This window comes from Fusarium redolens (genome assembly GCF_020744475.1).
Source record: "Fusarium redolens strain MPI-CAGE-AT-0023 chromosome Unknown BKA55scaffold_1, whole genome shotgun sequence".
Taxonomy (NCBI): Eukaryota; Fungi; Ascomycota; class Sordariomycetes; order Hypocreales; family Nectriaceae; genus Fusarium; species Fusarium redolens.
In genome coordinates this window covers 737,609-756,769 of record NW_025763664.1, presented here as the reverse complement: position 1 = coordinate 756,769, position 19,161 = coordinate 737,609, and the positions used below count along the sequence as shown (strand labels likewise).

Here is a 19,161-nt window from a genome sequence, read left to right as displayed (position 1 = left end):
GTTTCCAAGGTAATCCACGTCTTTCATCTGGCGAAGTACCTTGTGAAAGCCTTTGACGAGTGGCCAGACACGTTTGCGGTTAACCATTCCCATGTTATCAGACGACCAAATGTGAAACGAGAGATAGAGTGCCCTCCATGATGTGGGGGGGTTGGAGAAGACGTCAGGAAGGTAGTCAAACTCGTGCCCCTCTGTGAATCGTGAAACCCAGAAGTGTTCGGAAAGGCTGAGGGCCGCGATAAGAAAGTAATTTACGCGTAGTGGGGCGCCAGTCCCACCCGGCAGGGGTGCGGGGTAATATCTAGGAAACGCTCACAGCAGATAAGTAATAGAGACAGCAGTATCAATTTCTAACTCTGAAGAACTCGGGATAGAGTGATCGCAATTCCTCAAGATGGCGAATCTGATGCTGAGACGCTGGTGCATCCGGTAGAGGGAACCCTTCTTCCACAAAGTGAATAGCAGTCCAGCCAGCGTCCTTCGCCCCGACACAATTCTTATGAGAGTCATCTAAAAGGCGTCAGTGAAAGACTTACAATAGATTATCATCTTACCAATAAAATAACACCTCGAAACATCGGAAATCCCAGCTTCTCCCATAGCTTTTAAAAACATCTCCTTCTGCGGTTTACACACAAACGGGACTTGAGAATAATCACAATAGGTCAACCCCTCAAACAAATCCTCCACGCCCAATAACCGCACGACTCTTTTGCCGTGATTCACGTAAGCATTGGTTAACAGCCAAAGTCTAACTTTCGAAGTATCAATGTCCTCAAGGAACTGTCGTAATTGGGCGTTGGGCTTGATGAGGTCGTCCAATGGGACCGCGTCATCGACTTTGGCGTTATATTCCAACGCGTCAATTTGGTGGTGGCGTACCAGGCCTTCAATTGCCTGGCCATATTGTTGATAGTAATCTTTGTGAAGTTTCTCGGCGTCGTCTGGGGATAGGCCAAGATGCTTTTTGAAATAATCGTCGATAAGGCTGGACATGTGTTCCAGGACTTTGTGATCTGGCTGGTTGTCAGGTTCTGTATGGGGGCTTGTCTAATGGTAGACCGTTGACGTACTTCGTGAGTATAGACAGTTGTCGATGTCGCTAAAACCGTTAGAGATGGCTTGAAAAAGGTTGGGGAGGGCTTATACAAGAATAGCACTGGTTTTTCTGAGTTCTGATCCATTGCGGCCGTTGTTTTACGTGAAGGTAATGAAGTTGAGGTTTGGAGGATTGAGGAGGAAGAGTCGTTGTAACGACAGTGATGACTGGTTGATTAACAAATCAGGCAAAGATATCCACCAGCTCCAAAACTCAACGCAGCACTAATTTGATATTGAAATTCACATCGATAATCACATGAAGAGTCTCTCAACTTAAATTCAATCATTTTCATTTATTTCCTTAGCACTATACAATGAACACTCGTGATAAGTGATTCATTTGAAACCAGTCACTTTTTATAAGGGTAAGCATTCTCAAGAGAAGGACATCAATCCAGTATCTGTAACAGTAGCTTTGGTAGAGGCTTGCTCACATGCTTGACTGTGACTTTCTGAACTTGCTCGTAAATCCAATCTTCAGAAAAGATTTGGTAATTCATATCGGCATGTGCCAAAGAAATGTCAAAATCAGATATTTCGTAACAATTCTAACAAAATCTGCACTGCTAAGTCTCAAACTCGCTCTTAACGGCGGAATTACGCGGCAAATTCCCCAAACTCCCGCCAAAACCACGCCCTTTCAACAACAGTCTCATTCAGCTTGGTAATTTCCTCTTCAATCCTTTAATCGCCGACTTCGCAAAACCGCGCCAAAAACCGAGGTGGCCAAAACACCCCTGCAATTGCAAAAGCCGGGCCTATCACAATGCACCAATCGACTACACTAAGCTCCAAGACGCCGAGGCATCTTAGGATAACGACATACCCACGTCTTATCTCCGGACCCTCACTGTAAAAGAAAGCGTCATTACAAATCCCATCTACGCCGTGGAGCCGCAAAATTATTTTTAAATACGTCAGTATCCCATACGAAAAAAAAGGGTCTTGGGCATGTTATCGTTTCAGTCTTATTACGACAGCGACAATGAATGAGAAAGAGGTTCCTTACGATGGGAATATGTCCCGACGAGAATCTTCAAGTGATCTTGAGAAGAATACACCAATGGCTGGGAACAACACAGATGATCTAAATGCAAACCTTAGCGATCAAACCACTGAAGCAGGCAACTTGACCACTGACTGCGAAACCTTCGAAGTTTCATGGGATGGCGACAAAGACCCCTTATGTCCAAGAAGTATGTCGACGATACGAAAATGGATGATCGTTTCAATCGCATGCATGGGAAGTTTATGCGTGTAAGTCCCCAATCTCACCTTCACTCTCACATCACTAACTTTTTCCAGAACATGCGCAAGTTCAATCTACACGGCTACCTACACCCAAATGAACGCCGAATTCCACTGCTCCCAAATCGTCGCCACCCTCGGCCTCTCCACCTTCGTCCTAGGAATCGCCCTCGGCCCTGTACTTACCAGCCCTTTAAGCGAGTACTACGGCCGACGACCAATCTACCTCGCTTCATGGGCCATGTTCATTATCTGGACGATTCCCTCCGCCGTAGCGCAAAACATCGAGACAATGATCATCGCTCGTTTCTTCACCGGTTTCGCGGGGAGTTCGTTTCTCAGCGTTGCAGGCGGCACAGCAGGTGATGTCTTTGAACGTCATGAGATTCAGAAGCCTATGAGTTTGGTATCGCTGGCGCCGTTTATCGGACCGGCTATTGGGCCGTTGGTTGGAGGTTTTATTAATTATAATACGCATTGGAGGTGGACGTATTATGTTATGTTGATATGGGCTGCGTTTGTTATGGTGGCTATTGTGGTGTTTGCGCCCGAGACCTTTCATCCGATTTTGTTGAGGGAGAAGGCGAGGATGTTGAGAAAAGAGACTGGGAACGATGCGTATAGAGCGCCGATGGAGCATACGGAGAAGCCAATTCTTGAGACGCTCAAGCTTTCGGTTCTTCGACCTTTTCAGCTTCTCTTCTTGGAGCCCATGTGTCTCTGCCTGGATCTTTACTCCGCTATCCTCCTTGGTATTCTTTACCTATTCTTCGGCGCGTTTCCTCTCATCTTCCGAACGAATCACGGTATGAGTCTTTGGCAAACTGGCATGACGTTCTTGGGAATTCTGATCGGAACTGTTGTTGCAACGGCTACGACTCCTTTCTGGGCGAGACTTCGACTTCGATGGTTGGCGGAGCAGGAGAAGGAGACTGGAAAAGCTATCAGTGAGCCCGAGTACAGACTACCTCCTTGTATCCTTGGAGCTGTTCTTATTCCTATTGGGTTGTTTTGGTTTGCTTGGACGACGTATTCTAGCATTCATTGGATTGTGCCTATCGTTGGCTCTGGAGTTTTTGGATGCGGGTAAGTTTCTCTGGCCTCACCCCTGAAAATCGTCACTAACTTCGGTTCTTAGCATGATGCTGGTCTTTACTGGTATCTTCACCTTCTTGGTCGACGCTTATCCTCAGTACGCTGCTTCTGCAATGGCAGCCAATAGTTTTGCTCGATGCTCCTTCGCAGGTATGTTCCCTCCCATACGGTGCTTCAATCACCAGTCACTGACGATTGGATAGCGGCATTCCCCCTGTTTGGTATTCAGATGTACGAAAAGCTTGGTTATCAGTGGGCATCCAGCCTTCTAGCTTTCTTGACGGTTGCCATGGCGCCGTTCCCTTATTTGTTCTTCCGATACGGCAAGAAGCTGCGAGCTAAGAGCAAATTTGCTTCGAAAATCTAAAAGTACGACGGCGAGAGGTTTGGGGAGGATACATAATTGATTACAGCCTAAAGTTGGCTATGTTGATTGACTTAAGATGCGATAGATGAAGCGGAAAAGAAAAGCATGATAGAGCAGCGACATATAGAATAGATAGACTTCATACCCTATTTAAAGAATTGTATTTTGCCAATATGGCCAGAATTCAGTCTTCTTCTAAAAGCCTTGTGAATCTGTCCCTGGTGGGAAAGTCCCAAAGTTGCCTGGCAGCAGTGGACATAAACCGTGCTGAAGCAGTAGATCAACATCAATCGTATCCTCAGCCCAAAAGTTATCAAAGCCAAACTGATCAGCTGGCTGCTGAAACAAATCATTTGTCTCCATCACAGCGCCTGCGACTTGAGCATTCGTCGCATCAGTGAACGGACCGCCATTTTCCGCCAAGATTTGAGATGTCGCCCTGCTAACCTCCGTCGAGGTATTCAACGTAGAGTCTTCACTACGGTTACTGTTTGCGATGCGGGATGTCACGTCGACTATTGAACCTGCTGAAACGGCGGACCCTTGACCCGTGAGTCTTCGCATCAGATTTCCGAAGAACCTCATAATCCATAAGCCAACAGGCCAGTGCTTTGCGAGTTCGCTTAGAGCGAGAATACATTGGCGTGATTTGTTGCCTGCGAGTTGGCGTCGGATGGGGTCTTTGCGGCAGATGACGAGGGTGTGGATAGAGAGGGCGCCGAAGACAGCGGGGACACTGAGAAAAGGTTAGATTTCGAATGCGATTGGAGGCGAGGTTGACTTGCATGTGCATTTGACTCTTACTCATCGCCCCGACAGCGAGGAGATCTTCCGTCATGCGAGTGATGGAGTCAGCTGCCCTTCGCGCCCAGATATCACCCTCGGCTTCAGACGGTGTGAGGTCCTCAATTGCCTTGGGTCTGAACAGGAGGATGTAGTAGTTCCTGTCACACGTTAGCTACTTCGCCACGGATCGCCGTTGAGTCTCTTACTGGTACGCCATGTGCAATTGAGTTGCCCAGAACGCTGGACCCAGTGTCTCATCAAGCTGCGCCCTCTGCATGCATTTAGGTAACTGCGCTTCCCATTCTTCAAGTCTCTGTTTGAGACGATCTGGCTTGTACTGCTCCAAGTCAGGTCGTCGAGGACTGTACTCTGCGATTACGATATCTCCGACTGGATAAACGTCAGTAAACAGAAGGGAAGAGGCTCCGCAATCTGGAGTGACTCACGGATTTCCGCAGCCTTGGCCATCTCGATAGCAAGAGCCGTATGGTATTCTTTTTGTCGGGTGATCAAAGGGTCGTTATGGTCATCGTCGAAGTAGAAGTCTTCTTCGGTAAGAGGTTCTATGTCGCAGTCTTCGTCCCTGATCCTGCATGGCTTGCCGAGGCATGCGGCAGTATGACGGTCACGAGTCTGCAATACTCTGTAAGGTGACTTTCCAATGTGTCGCCATTCTCGTAACTCACGTATATAGACCACCATATCCGTTTTCGCAACGCCCTTTTCTCGGGGCTCAATCTCGATGCAACTGTCCTGCGACCCCAAGTCAGTATCAACCCACAACCTGCGAATGCTTCACATACGAACGATACATGCCCAGGGACTGCGCGCAAGACGTTGCACATCCCAGCCAGAACCAAGAATCTTTCTGATCATCCGGCCCATTCCACCAGAACCCGAGAAGAAAGATGGCTGCAGTGAGGACATTCCGGTCAGACTCATGGTCAACGTCATACAACGTTTTTGCACGAAGATAATGGTGTTTACGAGCAGCAGTCCGATCACTAAATCCAGCAGCCTGTATAAGACTCTCGTCACACAGAATGAACGTGACAAGGAACATCGCGTGCAAAAGCATAGGCGACGCTTTGCCTTGACTGTAAAGTTCTGAAAATGCCCGTCTATCGATGACTGGATAAGGCGGGTGAATGATCTCGAAAAAGGTGAATACGAGACGGTCGGATATTTCTTTCGGCGGCATCGTCAGTGCATCTTGTACGCTGAGTGGTTCCACCTGGGGTCGCGTTGGCATAATTGCGCGGTCTGCTATCGATGCTGGTATGGGATAATGGACTTTCACGGGCTCGCTAACTCCGCTTCTTGGACTGCATATCATCTCAACAATGTATGATAAGCTGCTCGAGTCGCCCAGAAAATATGATTTGTCGTTCCTAGATAAGTTCTGTTGTTGAGACTCCGGCTCAGTATTCCGTGCGATATTCGATAGGACTGGCTGACTTTGTTCTTGATATTGTGTATTTTCGTTACTTTGAGGTGTAATGACTGCGATACTGTCGTTCAAAGTATCGTGCTGGTCACCTGGACTTTGCGCCTGCTGCCGTCTAGAGACGCGCTGCGCAGTACTTCGTCTCGCATATCTACAGACTGTGAGTCTCATTATCCCATAGCATCACATCATTCCTACGTACTTTCCACGTTTAGAATCTATCAACTCACACGTAACATCGCGTGTACGACAATGCCAACACGGCTGTCCATCAGCAGCGTCACACTTGACCCGTCTGGCGTGACATGCTTTGCATGCCACGCGAGCTACACGTGTACGAGTTGGTGTAGCGCTTGATGATCTCGTGCTGCTTTGGCGATTTTGTGACTCGGTCATTGAGATTAGAGTTGATAATGTTGATTTCTCAGCGGCTTGCTATGACTTGGGGAAACGGTGAGATGACAGGAATAAGACGGTTACGTAATGCGGAATGACGTTACGACTTGTCTTGCTATTGGTGGATCTTGATCTTATCGCACGGCTCGTATCTTATCGAATACCAGACGGGTGAGATAACGTTGAGGGCGACAGGTTTGATAAACTGCCAAACATTATTAGTTGGCTGAATCATTCCTGGATTTTCAGTGAATATTCATGTCTGTTAAGATGCAGTTGACCGTCTTTCTTGCCAGAATTTTCGCGTCTGTCTGTAGGGTATTTTTGCAATTGCTAGATCAAATTCAGAGGCATAGACATCAATTAGTAAAAAGCATTGTATCACGGCATATCAAACTTTGAAACTCTTTACGTTGACTTGGTACAGGAGCGGGTAAGTTTGCGATTAGACATGAATATCATGATCATATTCTGAGAGAGGTAACAGTTGTTTACTAAATCGAGGGTCACATGAGGAACAGCAGTAGTCACCATTGCAGCAGGATTATATTAGAAAAAGCAATTTCATTTGACCTGATATCATCGTCAATATGTTTAGGCAGCATGTATTCATCGCATGAATAAATATCATCATTAATTCGCCAAGGCATGCTTACGCAGGGGTAATTATCTGACATCTCAGCTCAATGACGACATGACTGCCTCAGATCTCACCGTGAAGTAATTCATAGAAGATCAGCGCTTTGTTCAACTGATATGCAACCCTACAAACATGCAGATCACCGTGAGCTTATACCAATGAAATGCTGTCTTATCCCGTTGCTAGGAAACAAAGCAACATCTCTAGCGTCATAGAGAATAATGGGCTCGTCACTCAGCCGTGTATTTTGTCGGTTTTGCTTTTTGGAAAACGTCATCTTGAAATAATAAAGAATAAGCGAACTGTTCATTAAAGTTAAGACGTTGGGCAGGGCGCGTGGAGTCGTAGACGTCATGTAGACGTACCGTAACGCGTCGTCAACGAACCACTTTAACATAGGACTTTAGGTTAAAGAGGAATATTTAAAGATGAGGAATTCCATGTTATGATTGAGGATCGGATTCAAACAAACAAGACTTAGTACACACTTAACCTTTCACAACTATCAAAATGACTGGCACCGACAACCCCAACCCCGGCAACTTTGCCAACCGGTATGTCCAGTTCTATGAGTCTTGAATGATCATGTCTAATAAACATAGACCCAAGGAGGAGGTTCAAGAGATTGCTTCCAAGGGCGGAAAGTCCAGCCACTCTGGCGGCTTCGCCAGCATGGACGCCGACAAGCAGGTTTGTTAACCCCGCTACCTAAACACATAACACATTCTGACAGGTCATCCAGCGAGAGATTGCTTCTGAGGGCGGTAAGGCCTCATCTGGCTCTTTTGAGCCTGGTAGTGAGAAGGCCAAGGAGGCTGGTCGCAAGGGTGGACTGTCTTCCTAGATGTATTACTATCATGAGATGACTTTGGATCGATGGAAGGGCTCTGTCGATGGGATGTAGCAACATGAATGGATATTATCAACTGCACTATTTTGATCGCCATTTGATGTGATGTATCTATGACCTTGGTTACCCGCATTCTGTCTTTTAGTACCGTGTTGACGTTCAGCTACCGGCTCAAGATGAATAGCGTAATTGACGTACCATCTTGATGATCGATCTGCCAATTTAACATTTTCGACCTAATAAAGTGCTTGCATTAGCTTGTGAATTATAATGTCCTAGACTACGATTTTGTGGAGATCAGCGGTCGCTGCCCCAGATTCATGGCCCCAACCCCTCAGACAAATGCCGGAGCAATTTCGCAATATTGTCGTCAGTCTTCATCCGTCAGCCAGCCTCGCTTGTCAACAATAGGGTCAGTGTCAGAAATGACTACGTTGGTACGTAAATGGCGTTGCCGGAAGCTTTTCTCCGCTCCGATGTCTTGCCAAACGTACGTAAAGCATCATAACAGGTCAATTGCGATGAATGACGAGAGTTGTGTTACGCAAAGGGAGCAAACAGATATGACGACCAAAACTGAGTTCAAGACACGGGGGACCTTATAAATGCTGGTCGCTAGTTTCTGCACCTTCGAATTAATTCTCCAAAGGCAGAATATTCTACCCTAACACTTCAATCATAGACGAGACCTACCAAAATGTCACGAAACGTCTGCATCACCGCCGTAGACGGCAACACCGGCTTTCTCATCGCCGAACTAATCCTCAAACACCGCGACTTCTCCCGCAAAGTCAACTCCGTCATCGGTCTAACCCTACACCCCGACTCCCCAAAAGCAAAAGAACTCCAAGACCTCGGCGCCAAAATCGTCACCCACGAGCCCGGCCGTCTCCGGGTAATGGCCAAAACCCTACAAGACACTGGCTGCGACACCATCTGTCTCGTTCCCCCTGCTCATGAGCATAAGCTTGAGATCAGTGAGGAGCTCGTTCATGCAGCGAAGAAGGCGGATGTTCCGAATGTGCTGCTTATTAGTTCGGCGGGGTGTGATTATGCAGAGAGGGGAAAGCAGCCGCGTTTGAGGGAGTTTATTGATTTAGAGACGCTGGTCATGGAGGCTAAGGGGGATCCGAATGTTTCGACGGGGACGTCGCCTTGTATTATTCGGTGAGTCTGTTGTGAGGGTTGAAGGAATAATGCTGACTGTTCAGGGCTGGGTTTTATGCCGAGAATCTTTTACTGTATGCGCAGCAAGCTAAGTCGGAGGGTCTTCTTCCACTTCCAATTGGCGAATCCCACAAGTTCGCGCCTGTTGCACTTGGTGTAAGTTAATTCTGACTTTTTGGTTGGGGATATTGCTGACGATGATGTAGGACGTTGCTCAAGTCGCAGCTCATGTTTTGACTGGCAAGGGCAAGCATGGCTTCGATGACCGTCACCGTGGGCAAATGATGGTCGTAACCGGTAGATATCTCAATTTACTCAGCTCGAATCAGAATGCTAACATGCTTTAGGCCCCATGCTCTGCGCAGGCAAAGAGCTCGCAGCCGCTGCTAGCAAAGCTCTTGGCGCCGAACTTCAGTTCGAGAACATCTCTCAGTATGTACCCTGCCAGCCCCATCCCCCTTGCTTATTAACGGATCGTCTCCAGTGCCGAAGCCAAGAGAGTTCTCAAGTCCCAGTCTGAGATCGACCCATCCGAGCAGCAGTATCTTCTCGAGTACTATAGCCTCGTCAAGGAGGGCAAAACCAATTACATCTCAACCACTGCTTTCCACGATGTGACTGGCGAGCATCCTACCGAGCCGGAGAACTTCTTCAAAATCTACGAGGGGGAAATGAGGCCTAAGAAGAAGGCTAAGCATGAGCATAAGTGATGGATGAGACCAGCAGCTGAAGGCGGATAATGCTGGAACGCTTCTTACCAAAACAAAAATCTGAACATAAGAAGTCCAGATCTAGCTGGGGCTCAGAGTCCCAGATGCTGTCAACACCTGGCGTTGTTTATCTTTTCCGTAGCTTAATGTTCGATGCCTCATATTAACGCGATGAACTCAAAATATCGGTAGTGATCTCCCATCGTATTCCCAACCAAACCAACCAATCATCTCAAATCTTCATGCCGAACACCCCGATATCAAAACCATAAAACAACCATAAATCCTACCTGAGATAGGTTAATGTTATCCACCGCTATATCATGCAACGTTTCTCTGCATGGAACCGATTCCTAATCAAACACTAAAAAGAACAGTCTTTCGAATATGACGTATAGTGCAGCTATCTACCTACCAAATAGAGTATATCGTGATCCTTGTATGACTGGAAGTATCAAAAGTGCCCAGATTCCTACGGGCGGGGAACCCTGCTTTATCTTACAAGACATTGAAAAGTCGCACTGATCGACATCCTGGATCACACGTCCGATATTAACGGGTTACATGTCCAAAGTATGAGTAGTACGACGTTAATCTCTTGGAGTATAAAGGATAACTCAAAACCCCCTCTTTTAAGATGTTCAGCTTGTGTTCGCTTCTTTGTCTCTTCAGCGTCGAATATATACTAATGCTACTTACAAAGATGGCATTAGCAGGAAGCCACTTTGGTGGCCAATGGGGCTCATTCGTTGTCGCACGAGACTCCTTCAACTTGTCCATGACAGATCATGTCATCCGCACACAAGCAGATCTCGGTGAACTCGACGAGTTCTACAACATTGACATGGCACCACGCCGCTACCAAGCCTTGACGACCTATCACAAGAGTGAGCAGGATATTCTTAGCGAGATTGATTTTGAACATCTCGATCAAGAGGGCAAAGTGGACTATATCATGCTCAACACATACCATACAAGACAGCTCAACAATCTGGATCTTCAGAAAGCTTCGAAAGAGAAATATGACCCCTTGTTGCCGTTTGCAGATGATCTTGTTGGAATGCTGGAGGCACGCCAGGATGTTGATCCGATGAAGGCCAAAGAAACAGCTGGTTTGCTGAACAACATCACCAAGTCTATCGCCAAAGTACAGACAAAGGTGCAAGATGGTGGTTTCAACGTTACTGAAACAACGGGATATCTTGCGAGTAAAGCTATTACCAATCTTCTTGACCTTTTGGGCGAATGGTTTACGTTTTACTCGACTTATGATCCTCTTTTCGACTTCTGGGTTACAACACCTTGGCAAGCGGCGAATACATCCCTGACGAGCTATCTTGACGTCGTCCAGAAAAATTTGGCCGGGATGAACCAAAATGATGGTGAAGATGCCATCGTCGGTGAACCAATCGGACGCAAAGGGCTGGAAGTTGAACTCGAAGCCGAGATGATTCCCTACACACCCGAAGAACTCATCAAGATTGGAAACCAAGAATTCGCATGGTGCGAAAAAGAAATGATCAAACAATCCGAAGCTCTCGGCTACGGAAAAAAATGGAAGAAAGCCCTCGAACACGTCAAAAACGACTACGTCGAGCCCGGCAAGCAAACAGAATTCGTCCGCAACCTAGTCGTCGAAGGAAGTCTCTTTGTTACAGAACGCGATCTCGTCACTATCCCCCCTTTAGCAAACTCAACATGGCGCATGACGATGATCGACGCAGAACAACAGAAAGTCTCCCCTTTCTTCCTCGGCGGTCCAGTTATTCAAGTTTCCTACCCCGTTTCATCAATGGAACATGATCTTAAACTAATGGTCATGCGTGGAAATAACAAACACTTCGCTCACGCGACTGCTTTCCACGAGATGTTCCCTGGTCATCGATTACAGCTCTACATGGCAGACCGCTATAACTCTCATAGAAAAGAAATCTTCGACACACCTTTCTTTGTAGAAGGTTGGGCGCTGTATTGGGAGTTTTTGTTCTATGCGCGAGATGATTTCCATAAGTCGCCCGAGAATAGGATCGGTGCACTTTGGTGGCGCATGCACCGTTGCCTGAGGATTATTTTCTCTCTAAAGTTTCATTTAGGTGAGATGACGGCTCAAGAGGCTGTTGATTTGCTCGTTGAGAGGATTAATCACGAGAGGAGTACTGCTGAAGGTGAGGTGAGACGATCTGTTGAAGGGACTTATTCGCCGCTTTATCAGGCTGGGTATATGCTTGGTGCTCTCCAGCTTTGGAAGTTGAGGGAGATGGCGGTTGATAGTGGGAAGATGACGCAGAAGGAGTATCATGATGCTATTTTGAGGACTGGTGGGTTACCGATTGAGATGGTCAAGGCACTGATTCTGAACGATGAGCTGTCGAAGGATTTCAAAGCGGGATGGAAATTTTACGACTTCAATTAAGTATTAGTCTAGCTAGAGTATGAGAATATCTATATGCTTTTATCTAACATCTAGTCTTTACCTTCCAACCAACCTTCAATACTCTCGCAAGCACCAGTAGCACCGCACATAGTGTGCTCGAAAGCGCAGCCCAGATATGAGCCCCAGTAAGACTTTGATCCTGAAGTAAACCACCAATGGGCGGTCCAGACAGACCTGCAAAAGAGATGAGACTGAAACACATGCCCATTCGCGTACCGATGGTGTCAAGTCTCTTGGTGATACTGGCGACTCCGGTGGGCATGAGGCTTTGAAAAGCTCCAGATGCAATGCCGTAGAAGATGGAGAAGATGTAAACGCCTGTGACGTTGTGCACAGCAACCCATGTGTACGCGACGATGGCGACGCAAAGACCCGCTGGTGCGATGGTATTTAATGGGCCGATTCTATCGGCGACGATGGGGATTAGGACTCGGGTTGGAAGACCGACGGCGTTGATTATAGTGGTAATGAGGGATGAATCTGCGAAGGACATTCCGACTTCTTGTTGGCCAAAAGATGCAAGCTTAAGTGTTGTCAGTAAGAAGTACAGAGGGGGGAGCATTAGTGGGTACTCACGTAATAGAAAGTGTAATACACAGACCACACAAAGAAGAACAACCCGCTCACATAAGACACATAAAGCGTATCCTTGAACGCAGTCCAATCAATAATAGGTCCAGTCTGTCGCGGCGGAAGCCTTGGCCTCATAAAAATAGCCACGAGTATAAACCCAGCCAGATTAATGAACCCCAACACCCTCGACGTCCACGGCATACCAATCCGAGGAAGAAGCGCTCGAACAACAAGAGGATAAACAGTACCACCGAGAGAATTACCCGTAGTCACAAGCCCAATAGCAATACCTCTCCTCTTCTCAAAATACGTCGCCACCAACGCCAACGAAGGCGCAAAGATAATACCCCCACCAATACCAGTAACAACACCCTGCGTGATCATGAGATGCCAATAAGAAGTCGACAAGCTCATCATGAAAATCCCAATGAGCTGCAGTCCCGCACCAACAAGGAACGTCGGAATCCAAAACCCAGCATCTAACAACCTTCCAGAGAATGCACTTCCAAAGAACGTAAACCATACTTGAATTGAACCAATCCATGAGATTTGAAAAGGTGATTGGGGGAGTGTGGAGGTATAGTGGGCTTGGAAACTTCCAAAGGAGTTGACGTAGCCCCATGTTGCAAAGATGACGATCCAGCCCATTGCTACTTGCGTCCATGCTTCGATGCCGCCGTCTGGGGGCGGGGGGATGTCGCCAGGTCGGAAAGATGCACCAGCTGAGGCGATGATTTCGAGATCTTGCATCTCTGACCTCGTCGGTTCACGACGTAAAGTGTTGATTGGTTTGCTTCCCTCATTAACATTTCTCACTTAAAAAGGGTATCACAAACTCACAACATGGTTTCAGAATTTGAATTGGATTGGGGTGTTTTTTCAGCCATATTCACTCAATACTTTTCGAGCAATGAATACAAGGTGAGGATCTGCGGTATCGCAATCTTAAGTAGCTTGTTAAAGTCATGTTACGGTCAGAAAATCTAACGTGATAGTCCCGATACCGCTCCAGAATAAAAACCGGGAATAGCATGATAAATATGGATCTGTAGAGAAAAATTCTCGTGATAGCCTGCCCTTCTCGGTAACTAATCAACCGAACCGAAGGCCGATAAGCGGATAAGGGAGATAACTAACGCGAGGATCTACGAATGGGTGTTGGGCTTCTTATCAAGTTATGTAAATCATGGCCTTGGCATAAATACTAGCACAAAATACCCCGCGGGGTTCATGATAGCTTCGAGTCTCTCTTTTGACCCGTAATATTGGGTTCGGAGCCGGCCGCTTTCAATGATGTGGGAAATAGAGTTCATAATTGCACCGAGACATTTCACTTTGACAACACAACTAAATACCAGACTATCACCTCATTCGTTACGAAATATTTAACCAACGGTAATTATGGCATTCCTAATTATGCGAAAATTCTCATGCCCCTATGGTTACTTTTCCCCAGGCGGGGTTGACCTACAGGCTTAGCTCTAACCCACGTTTCGCTTGAGAGGGAAGATATCCGCAGCAAGTCGCTGGGGGAAGAGCTTCCGAGATCGAGATTCCCTTCCCGCAGACATAGATTCGGCAAAGGCGATCACTTCAAGGCTCGAAATTGCCATGGTAAGTTAGCGTTGACGGTGCGGCTGATGTGTTGTGGCTGCGAGCTGGTTCCCATTTTCTGCTAAGTTTGAGGTATCAGCCATGACGTGTCTCACTGTGAGATATTTTGCCAGTTTTCTTTTTATCCTTCGTTTATTTCTTTCCATGTGAGAAAAAGGCCGTTCGATTTGGGTTCTAGCCTTGTTCTTTGGGGGGGCTGTGGCGTTTATTGAAGCTTGTTTCCATGAGCCTCCCTTGTGATAGATACAAAGAGAACATCAAGATGTCCAATTAGTTGACGATCATTGAGCCAAACTGTTGGTGATTTGTCCTGAAATAGATAACAACATACAATCGGCACGGTAATTGTCATCAATACGCCATGGCTTCTCCCGGTGATATTTGTCACTGTCCCGTACTCCTATTCATTGCATCGCCGTCACTTTTCGGCGTCGCCCGGAATTGCCGCTAGTTTTGTCCAGACCCTGATCTAGAAGCTTTGGCAATTCACCAATCAATAGCGTCGAGCATGAAACTCTGCCCGCATCGTCATGCGTAACCCTCATCACGCAAGCGCGTATCTCACATACCGGGGCTCTCGTGAATCATCAACCTTTGCCTCCCAGAAAACTAATAAACATGGTGAGTATAAGAGATTACGGTCTCCCCAAAACAGTAAGACACCGAGAGAGAGGGTCCCTATTCTCAACTAGGTTTCTTGGCTTTCAGATGTCGCTTGCTAAGAGGAATGACGGTGCGTGAACTCCACCCTCTCGCATTGATAATGCTATAGGGCTGACGTTGAGTTTAGGCTGTTACGAGTGCTGCAAGAGGCGTCTTAGGTGTGACAAGACAGAACCGCAATGTCTCAAGTGTCAGAAAAAGGGCATCTCTTGCTCTGGGCAGGGTTTGAGATGTAGGTACAGTAGCCACATGGCTGCCAACTCCACACCTGGTGATGGGAAGCCTTTGACTTTGACGTTTATTTCAACATCGACGCCTTCGGAACCTAGTCCAACTCAGCCTGGCAAGAGTTTCAGATGGGTTGATTCTGCGCAGAGGGTGAGAAAGGAGAGGGTGAGGAAGACGAAGGGACGGTCTGCTTCTGATAGTCCTACTTCGTCAAATCCTCCTGACTCTGCGTCTTCTGATGATGCTACGTCGCCGTCGTCGGATGACTCGGCTTCTGAATTTGGTGCTGTTGTGCCATATCGATATGGAGTTACGATACATCCAGCACTGAATGAGGCTTCAAACGCCCAAACAAGGAGGTTGTTCAGTCATTGTAAGTTCCAACCTCCTTTTGTGACCTCCATTCTGACGTATCTAGTCTCTGAGATCATCGCTGGACACATGGTTGTACTAGACTCATTCTCCTTCAGCAACGGATACAGAGACGTTATTCTACCGCTTGCTCACCAAGATGAGAATCTTGCACAAGCTGTATCAGTCGTATCGGCGTTTCATCTAGGACAAAGGGATCCGAAGTTACAACGCATCGCTGAAGCAGGCCATCAAGCTATTGTCCAGAAGCTACGGCGGGACTCACTTCAACTTAGCCCCGAACAACTTTTCAACCCATATATCCTTGCAACGATTTTGGTACTTCTTGTTGGTGAAACAATCACGGGTGCCGACAACTACACATACCTTCTCGAGATGCTCAACTGCCTCACACAATATCCAGACTGGATATCAAAGCTACCACCGAGCCTGAAGGAGTTTTTTCTTCAGCAGATCAAGATGTAAGACCCTTTACTGAATCTTTTCTGAATTATTTACTGACTGAGCTTAGGTTCCAACTCTTTGGCGTCCCCCTAGCCAACGAATCCAAAGGCCTCAAAGTCCTGACCGGCCCAGAAGCATACCTCGACTTCATGTCCTACCCGGAGCTCCCCCCACAATCCGAACACTTCACCAACATCGAGACCATCCGCTCCGCCATCTTCGACGCTTGCAGCATCTACCGGCGACGCGCCGAGTCCTCCCTCAGCGACGACGAATCTATCCATCTCGTCGAGCAACTCCGTCTAAAAGTCCTCGACCTTGATTGTTCCACCAAAGGAGCGCACGCTCTTGTCTGGACGTACTTTATAGCTGCTGCTGAGAGTATTCTTCCGGAGCATAGGGAGTTCTTTGCGGGGAGGTTGGCGGATTTGTATAGTGTTACGAATTTTGGAAGTATTCCTGTGGCGGTTAAGGCGTTGGGGACGATTTGGAGTATGCGGGGTACGAGGAGGTGGACGGAGATCGTTAGTAGTGAGACGCCGATCCTTATTATGTAAATTTGTAGGAATAGTAAGACGGATGATAAAAGGTTATGGTTTAGGCGTTGGTGGACGATAGATGGGAAATTGATTTGTTCTACTGTCTCAAGGTTCAACTTAGTCGTTATCAGCATATCGACACGGTCAGGCTACATATTGTGCGGAGAGTGAATACATCATCTTATTAGATTAATCTGCGGGTACTAGCGTAACCCCTGACTTAAACCAGGGAATACTCTAAGGAGACAAGTCTTGTGCCTCTACTGCTCCAACTTTCGTACATATGCAACAGGGCCTTCATAACGATGGGTTCCTCGGAATAAATAATATCCCACGGAGAACACCGCGACAGCTCCGTAAATCAGAATGCTCCAGTTCATCTCTGATGGAGACGGGTCAGGGTTTCCAGGCATGAAAGCCAGGACGAAGATGATGACGAGGAAAGCTTCGGAGACGATGTTGACAGCAAGGCCCCATCTTCCGAGACTGAACTTGGACTTGAGAAGAGGACTATTCGTGGATCGTCGCCAGATCATGCATCCGATTGAAACGATGTAACTCGATAGAAGGGATGTCGTTGCGAGTGAAGTAATCGAGTTGAGGGCGACTGCTGAACCAATGTTGATGAGAGACAACAGACTCGAGATCAAGAACGTCGTCAGGATAGCGTTGATAGGAACATCCCATCCTGTTGGAACCTTTGAAAACCAAGGGCTGAACGGAACTGCATGATCTCGTGCAAAAGCAAAGAGTTGACGAGACGATGTAGCTACCATGGTGAGGTTGGAGAAACCAGTCATGATAACGAGGAAAGACGCCATTGCAGTAGCACTACTCGTCGACTGAGTTGAGTTCAAGAAGACTTGCATGAAGGGATATCCTGTTGGTGAAGCGATGACCTCCTCAAGGTTACCGATGCAGAAGCAGTATGTGATAACCATGATCCAGCCAAACGCACCGTTGAAAACAGTCGTTGAGATCATAGCCTTTGGTAGCGTGCGGCTTGCGTCACGGAGTTCCTCGGACATATGCACAGCAGCATCTGCACCAAGCAACGGCAAAACACCCGCAAGAATACCAACGAGCGTTGAACCACCGATACTTCCCCAACCTCCACCATCAGTGAACTCAGTAAACACAGCAGTGGCATCAGCGCGCGGTGAAAGAACCCAAAGCGTAACCAAGATGCCGAAGAAGGCAAAGATGTGAATAACCAGCACTGTCGCTTCAATCAAGGGCAGCTTTCTAGCAAGGAGAGTGTTAAACACAACTGAGAAAGCAGCTACAGCGATAGTAAGTAGTGTTCCATGCCATGGCTTGGGAACATAATCAGGGTAGTTCAACACCACGAGGCCTTGGATTTGAGTTCCAGCGATGAAGGCCGATGAAGCGCATGATGTTTGCCAGCCGAGGACACACATCCATCCCATGAGGTAGCTGATGAGCTTTTGGTATTGCGGTGGTGCGAATTCGGAGACCCAGTGGTATTGACCTCCTGTTGTAGGAGCCCTGTAGTTCTGTTAGTAATTGATGATAGGAAGGGAGTGGCGATGCTGACATTGAGGCCATTTCGGCCATGGAGGTGTTGACGAGGAGGAAGCCCATCCAGCAGACGAAGAACATCCAGATTAGTCCTGCTGTACCGCCGTTGACGAGACCGATTGTTGAGACACTAGGAAGATCAGCTAATTGCAAATTATGATTTTTATCCTCGCAACTTACCTAAGGGAGAACTCCCAAGACGCCATAAGAATCATGGAGAAGCCAAAGATGGACAGAAAGCGAAAGTTTCTCTGTCATGTTTGTTAGCTTGACACAGTTATGGAAGAGAGGTTTGCGACGAACCGTCATTTCTTGAGTTTTGCCCATACGGTACATGTCGGCGCGATCAGCCGCGTTGCCCTTCTTCTCGTCGACATTTTCGCTGGATTCATTGATGCCATACGCGGCATCTTGAACGTCAACTGATCGTTTATCGCCTTCAGCAGACATTTTGACGTTTCCAATCACTTCTTTTCCAAGTACAGAATGAAACGAAGAGGAGAGAGTTGGTGTAGGAAATAAAATAAATTGAGAAGAGATGTGAACATGCAGCAGCTTCGGTAATAGAAATGCAGGAGTGCGGCATGGAACACTCTTTAGGAGGTACACCCGCCAACAGTTCCTCTACTCTTGCCTCAACCCTTGCTGAACTTCTTCAACCCCTGTTCGACTTGAGACCCTGGCTAGACCCTGACTAATTGGTGGTCCCACGTCCCGTGCCGAAGCCCGGAAGCTCTTCCGCTGTCTTAGCTGACTCAATTCAACGACATCTTTGTCAAAGTCGTGTCATTGTCATGGCCATTGCAGTTACGAAGGTCCTGATTCTTGGACTGGTTCGAGTTTTGCTTTTTGGGTCATGTTTAGGCGAAGTAGAATGGAGTCATTCGAGAAGAGGAGCCTTGGTGTCAGGAACACGGGTGGAGCCTATGCGGCACAAAGGACTAA

The 19,161-nt window shown here is 47.3% G+C and overlaps 9 protein-coding genes across 9 annotated transcripts; 5 read left to right on the top strand and 4 right to left on the bottom strand.

Annotated features, from left to right (window-relative positions):
* Positions 1-343: 343 nt before the first annotated feature.
* On the bottom strand, positions 344-1,184 carry BKA55DRAFT_682293 (pyrimidine 5'-nucleotidase; the record flags this gene model as incomplete). The annotated part of the gene is made up of 4 exons (XM_046198317.1): positions 344-510; positions 555-1,016; positions 1,074-1,102; positions 1,150-1,184. 4 exons carry the CDS (start codon positions 1,182-1,184, stop codon positions 344-346), a joined length of 693 nt encoding a protein of 230 aa, XP_046055968.1.
* Positions 1,185-2,086: 902 nt separating this feature from the next.
* Positions 2,087-3,811, top strand: BKA55DRAFT_495694 (major facilitator superfamily domain-containing protein; the record flags this gene model as incomplete). The annotated part of the gene is made up of 4 exons (XM_046186305.1): positions 2,087-2,358; positions 2,419-3,435; positions 3,488-3,594; positions 3,648-3,811. 4 exons carry the CDS (start codon positions 2,087-2,089, stop codon positions 3,809-3,811), a joined length of 1,560 nt encoding a protein of 519 aa, XP_046055967.1.
* Positions 3,812-4,006: 195 nt separating this feature from the next.
* On the bottom strand, positions 4,007-6,440 carry BKA55DRAFT_588005 (fungal-specific transcription factor domain-containing protein; the record flags this gene model as incomplete). The annotated part of the gene is made up of 7 exons (XM_046194730.1): positions 4,007-4,491; positions 4,616-4,755; positions 4,804-4,987; positions 5,044-5,230; positions 5,284-5,350; positions 5,401-6,195; positions 6,247-6,440. 7 exons carry the CDS (start codon positions 6,438-6,440, stop codon positions 4,007-4,009), a joined length of 2,052 nt encoding a protein of 683 aa, XP_046055966.1.
* Positions 6,441-7,590: 1,150 nt separating this feature from the next.
* Positions 7,591-7,924, top strand: BKA55DRAFT_682290 (uncharacterized protein; the record flags this gene model as incomplete). Its single annotated transcript, XM_046198316.1, has 3 exons — positions 7,591-7,634; positions 7,683-7,770; positions 7,823-7,924. The coding sequence occupies 3 exons, from the start codon at positions 7,591-7,593 to the stop codon at positions 7,922-7,924; spliced, it is 234 nt and encodes a 77-aa protein (XP_046055965.1).
* Positions 7,925-8,627: 703 nt separating this feature from the next.
* BKA55DRAFT_682289 (uncharacterized protein) lies at positions 8,628-9,807 on the top strand (the record flags this gene model as incomplete). The annotated part of the gene is made up of 5 exons (XM_046198315.1): positions 8,628-9,097; positions 9,142-9,253; positions 9,304-9,394; positions 9,445-9,529; positions 9,582-9,807. 5 exons carry the CDS (start codon positions 8,628-8,630, stop codon positions 9,805-9,807), a joined length of 984 nt encoding a protein of 327 aa, XP_046055964.1.
* A 703-nt stretch (positions 9,808-10,510) lies between these two features.
* BKA55DRAFT_498036 (uncharacterized protein) lies at positions 10,511-12,220 on the top strand (the record flags this gene model as incomplete). The annotated part of the gene is made up of 1 exon (XM_046186514.1): positions 10,511-12,220. One exon carries the CDS (start codon positions 10,511-10,513, stop codon positions 12,218-12,220), a length of 1,710 nt encoding a protein of 569 aa, XP_046055963.1.
* On the bottom strand, positions 12,210-13,957 carry BKA55DRAFT_600977 (major facilitator superfamily domain-containing protein). The gene is made up of 3 exons (XM_046196552.1): positions 13,655-13,957; positions 12,818-13,607; positions 12,210-12,764 (listed from the first exon to the last, which is right to left on the bottom strand). The coding sequence occupies exons 1-3, from the start codon at positions 13,699-13,701 to the stop codon at positions 12,264-12,266; spliced, it is 1,338 nt and encodes a 445-aa protein (XP_046055962.1). The 5' UTR covers positions 13,702-13,957; the 3' UTR covers positions 12,210-12,263.
* A 1,260-nt stretch (positions 13,958-15,217) lies between these two features.
* BKA55DRAFT_548034 (uncharacterized protein) lies at positions 15,218-16,903 on the top strand. Its single transcript, XM_046191084.1, has 2 exons — positions 15,218-16,152; positions 16,203-16,903. Exons 1-2 carry the CDS (start codon positions 15,341-15,343, stop codon positions 16,690-16,692), a joined length of 1,302 nt encoding a protein of 433 aa, XP_046055961.1. The 5' UTR covers positions 15,218-15,340; the 3' UTR covers positions 16,693-16,903.
* Positions 16,904-18,783, bottom strand: BKA55DRAFT_669188 (amino acid/polyamine transporter I). The gene is made up of 4 exons (XM_046197937.1): positions 18,520-18,783; positions 18,397-18,467; positions 18,233-18,346; positions 16,904-18,183 (listed from the first exon to the last, which is right to left on the bottom strand). Exons 1-4 carry the CDS (start codon positions 18,664-18,666, stop codon positions 16,935-16,937), a joined length of 1,581 nt encoding a protein of 526 aa, XP_046055960.1. The 5' UTR covers positions 18,667-18,783; the 3' UTR covers positions 16,904-16,934.
* Between the last annotated feature and the right edge of the window lie 378 nt (positions 18,784-19,161).

Excerpts from the sequence above, each read along its gene's own strand:
- BKA55DRAFT_548034 (XM_046191084.1), top strand. The coding sequence starts at position 15,341 with ATGGCTGCCAACTCCACACCTGGTGATGGGAAGCCTTTGACTTTGACG. Across the intron at positions 16,153-16,202 it reads TTTCTTCAGCAGATCAAGAT|GTTCCAACTCTTTGGCGTCC; the intron begins GTAAGACCCTTT and ends GACTGAGCTTAG.
- BKA55DRAFT_669188 (XM_046197937.1), bottom strand. The coding sequence starts at position 18,666 with ATGTCTGCTGAAGGCGATAAACGATCAGTTGACGTTCAAGATGCCGCG. Across the intron at positions 18,468-18,519 it reads GCAAAACTCAAGAAATGACG|AGAAACTTTCGCTTTCTGTC; the intron begins GTTCGTCGCAAA and ends CAAACATGACAG. Across the intron at positions 18,184-18,232 it reads ATGGCCGAAATGGCCTCAAT|GGCTCCTACAACAGGAGGTC; the intron begins GTCAGCATCGCC and ends ACAGAACTACAG.
- BKA55DRAFT_600977 (XM_046196552.1), bottom strand. The coding sequence starts at position 13,701 with ATGGCTGAAAAAACACCCCAATCCAATTCAAATTCTGAAACCATGTT. Across the intron at positions 13,608-13,654 it reads TCAAATTCTGAAACCATGTT|CAAACCAATCAACACTTTAC; the intron begins GTGAGTTTGTGA and ends TAATGAGGGAAG. Across the intron at positions 12,765-12,817 it reads TGTATTACACTTTCTATTAC|CTTGCATCTTTTGGCCAACA; the intron begins GTGAGTACCCAC and ends ACAACACTTAAG.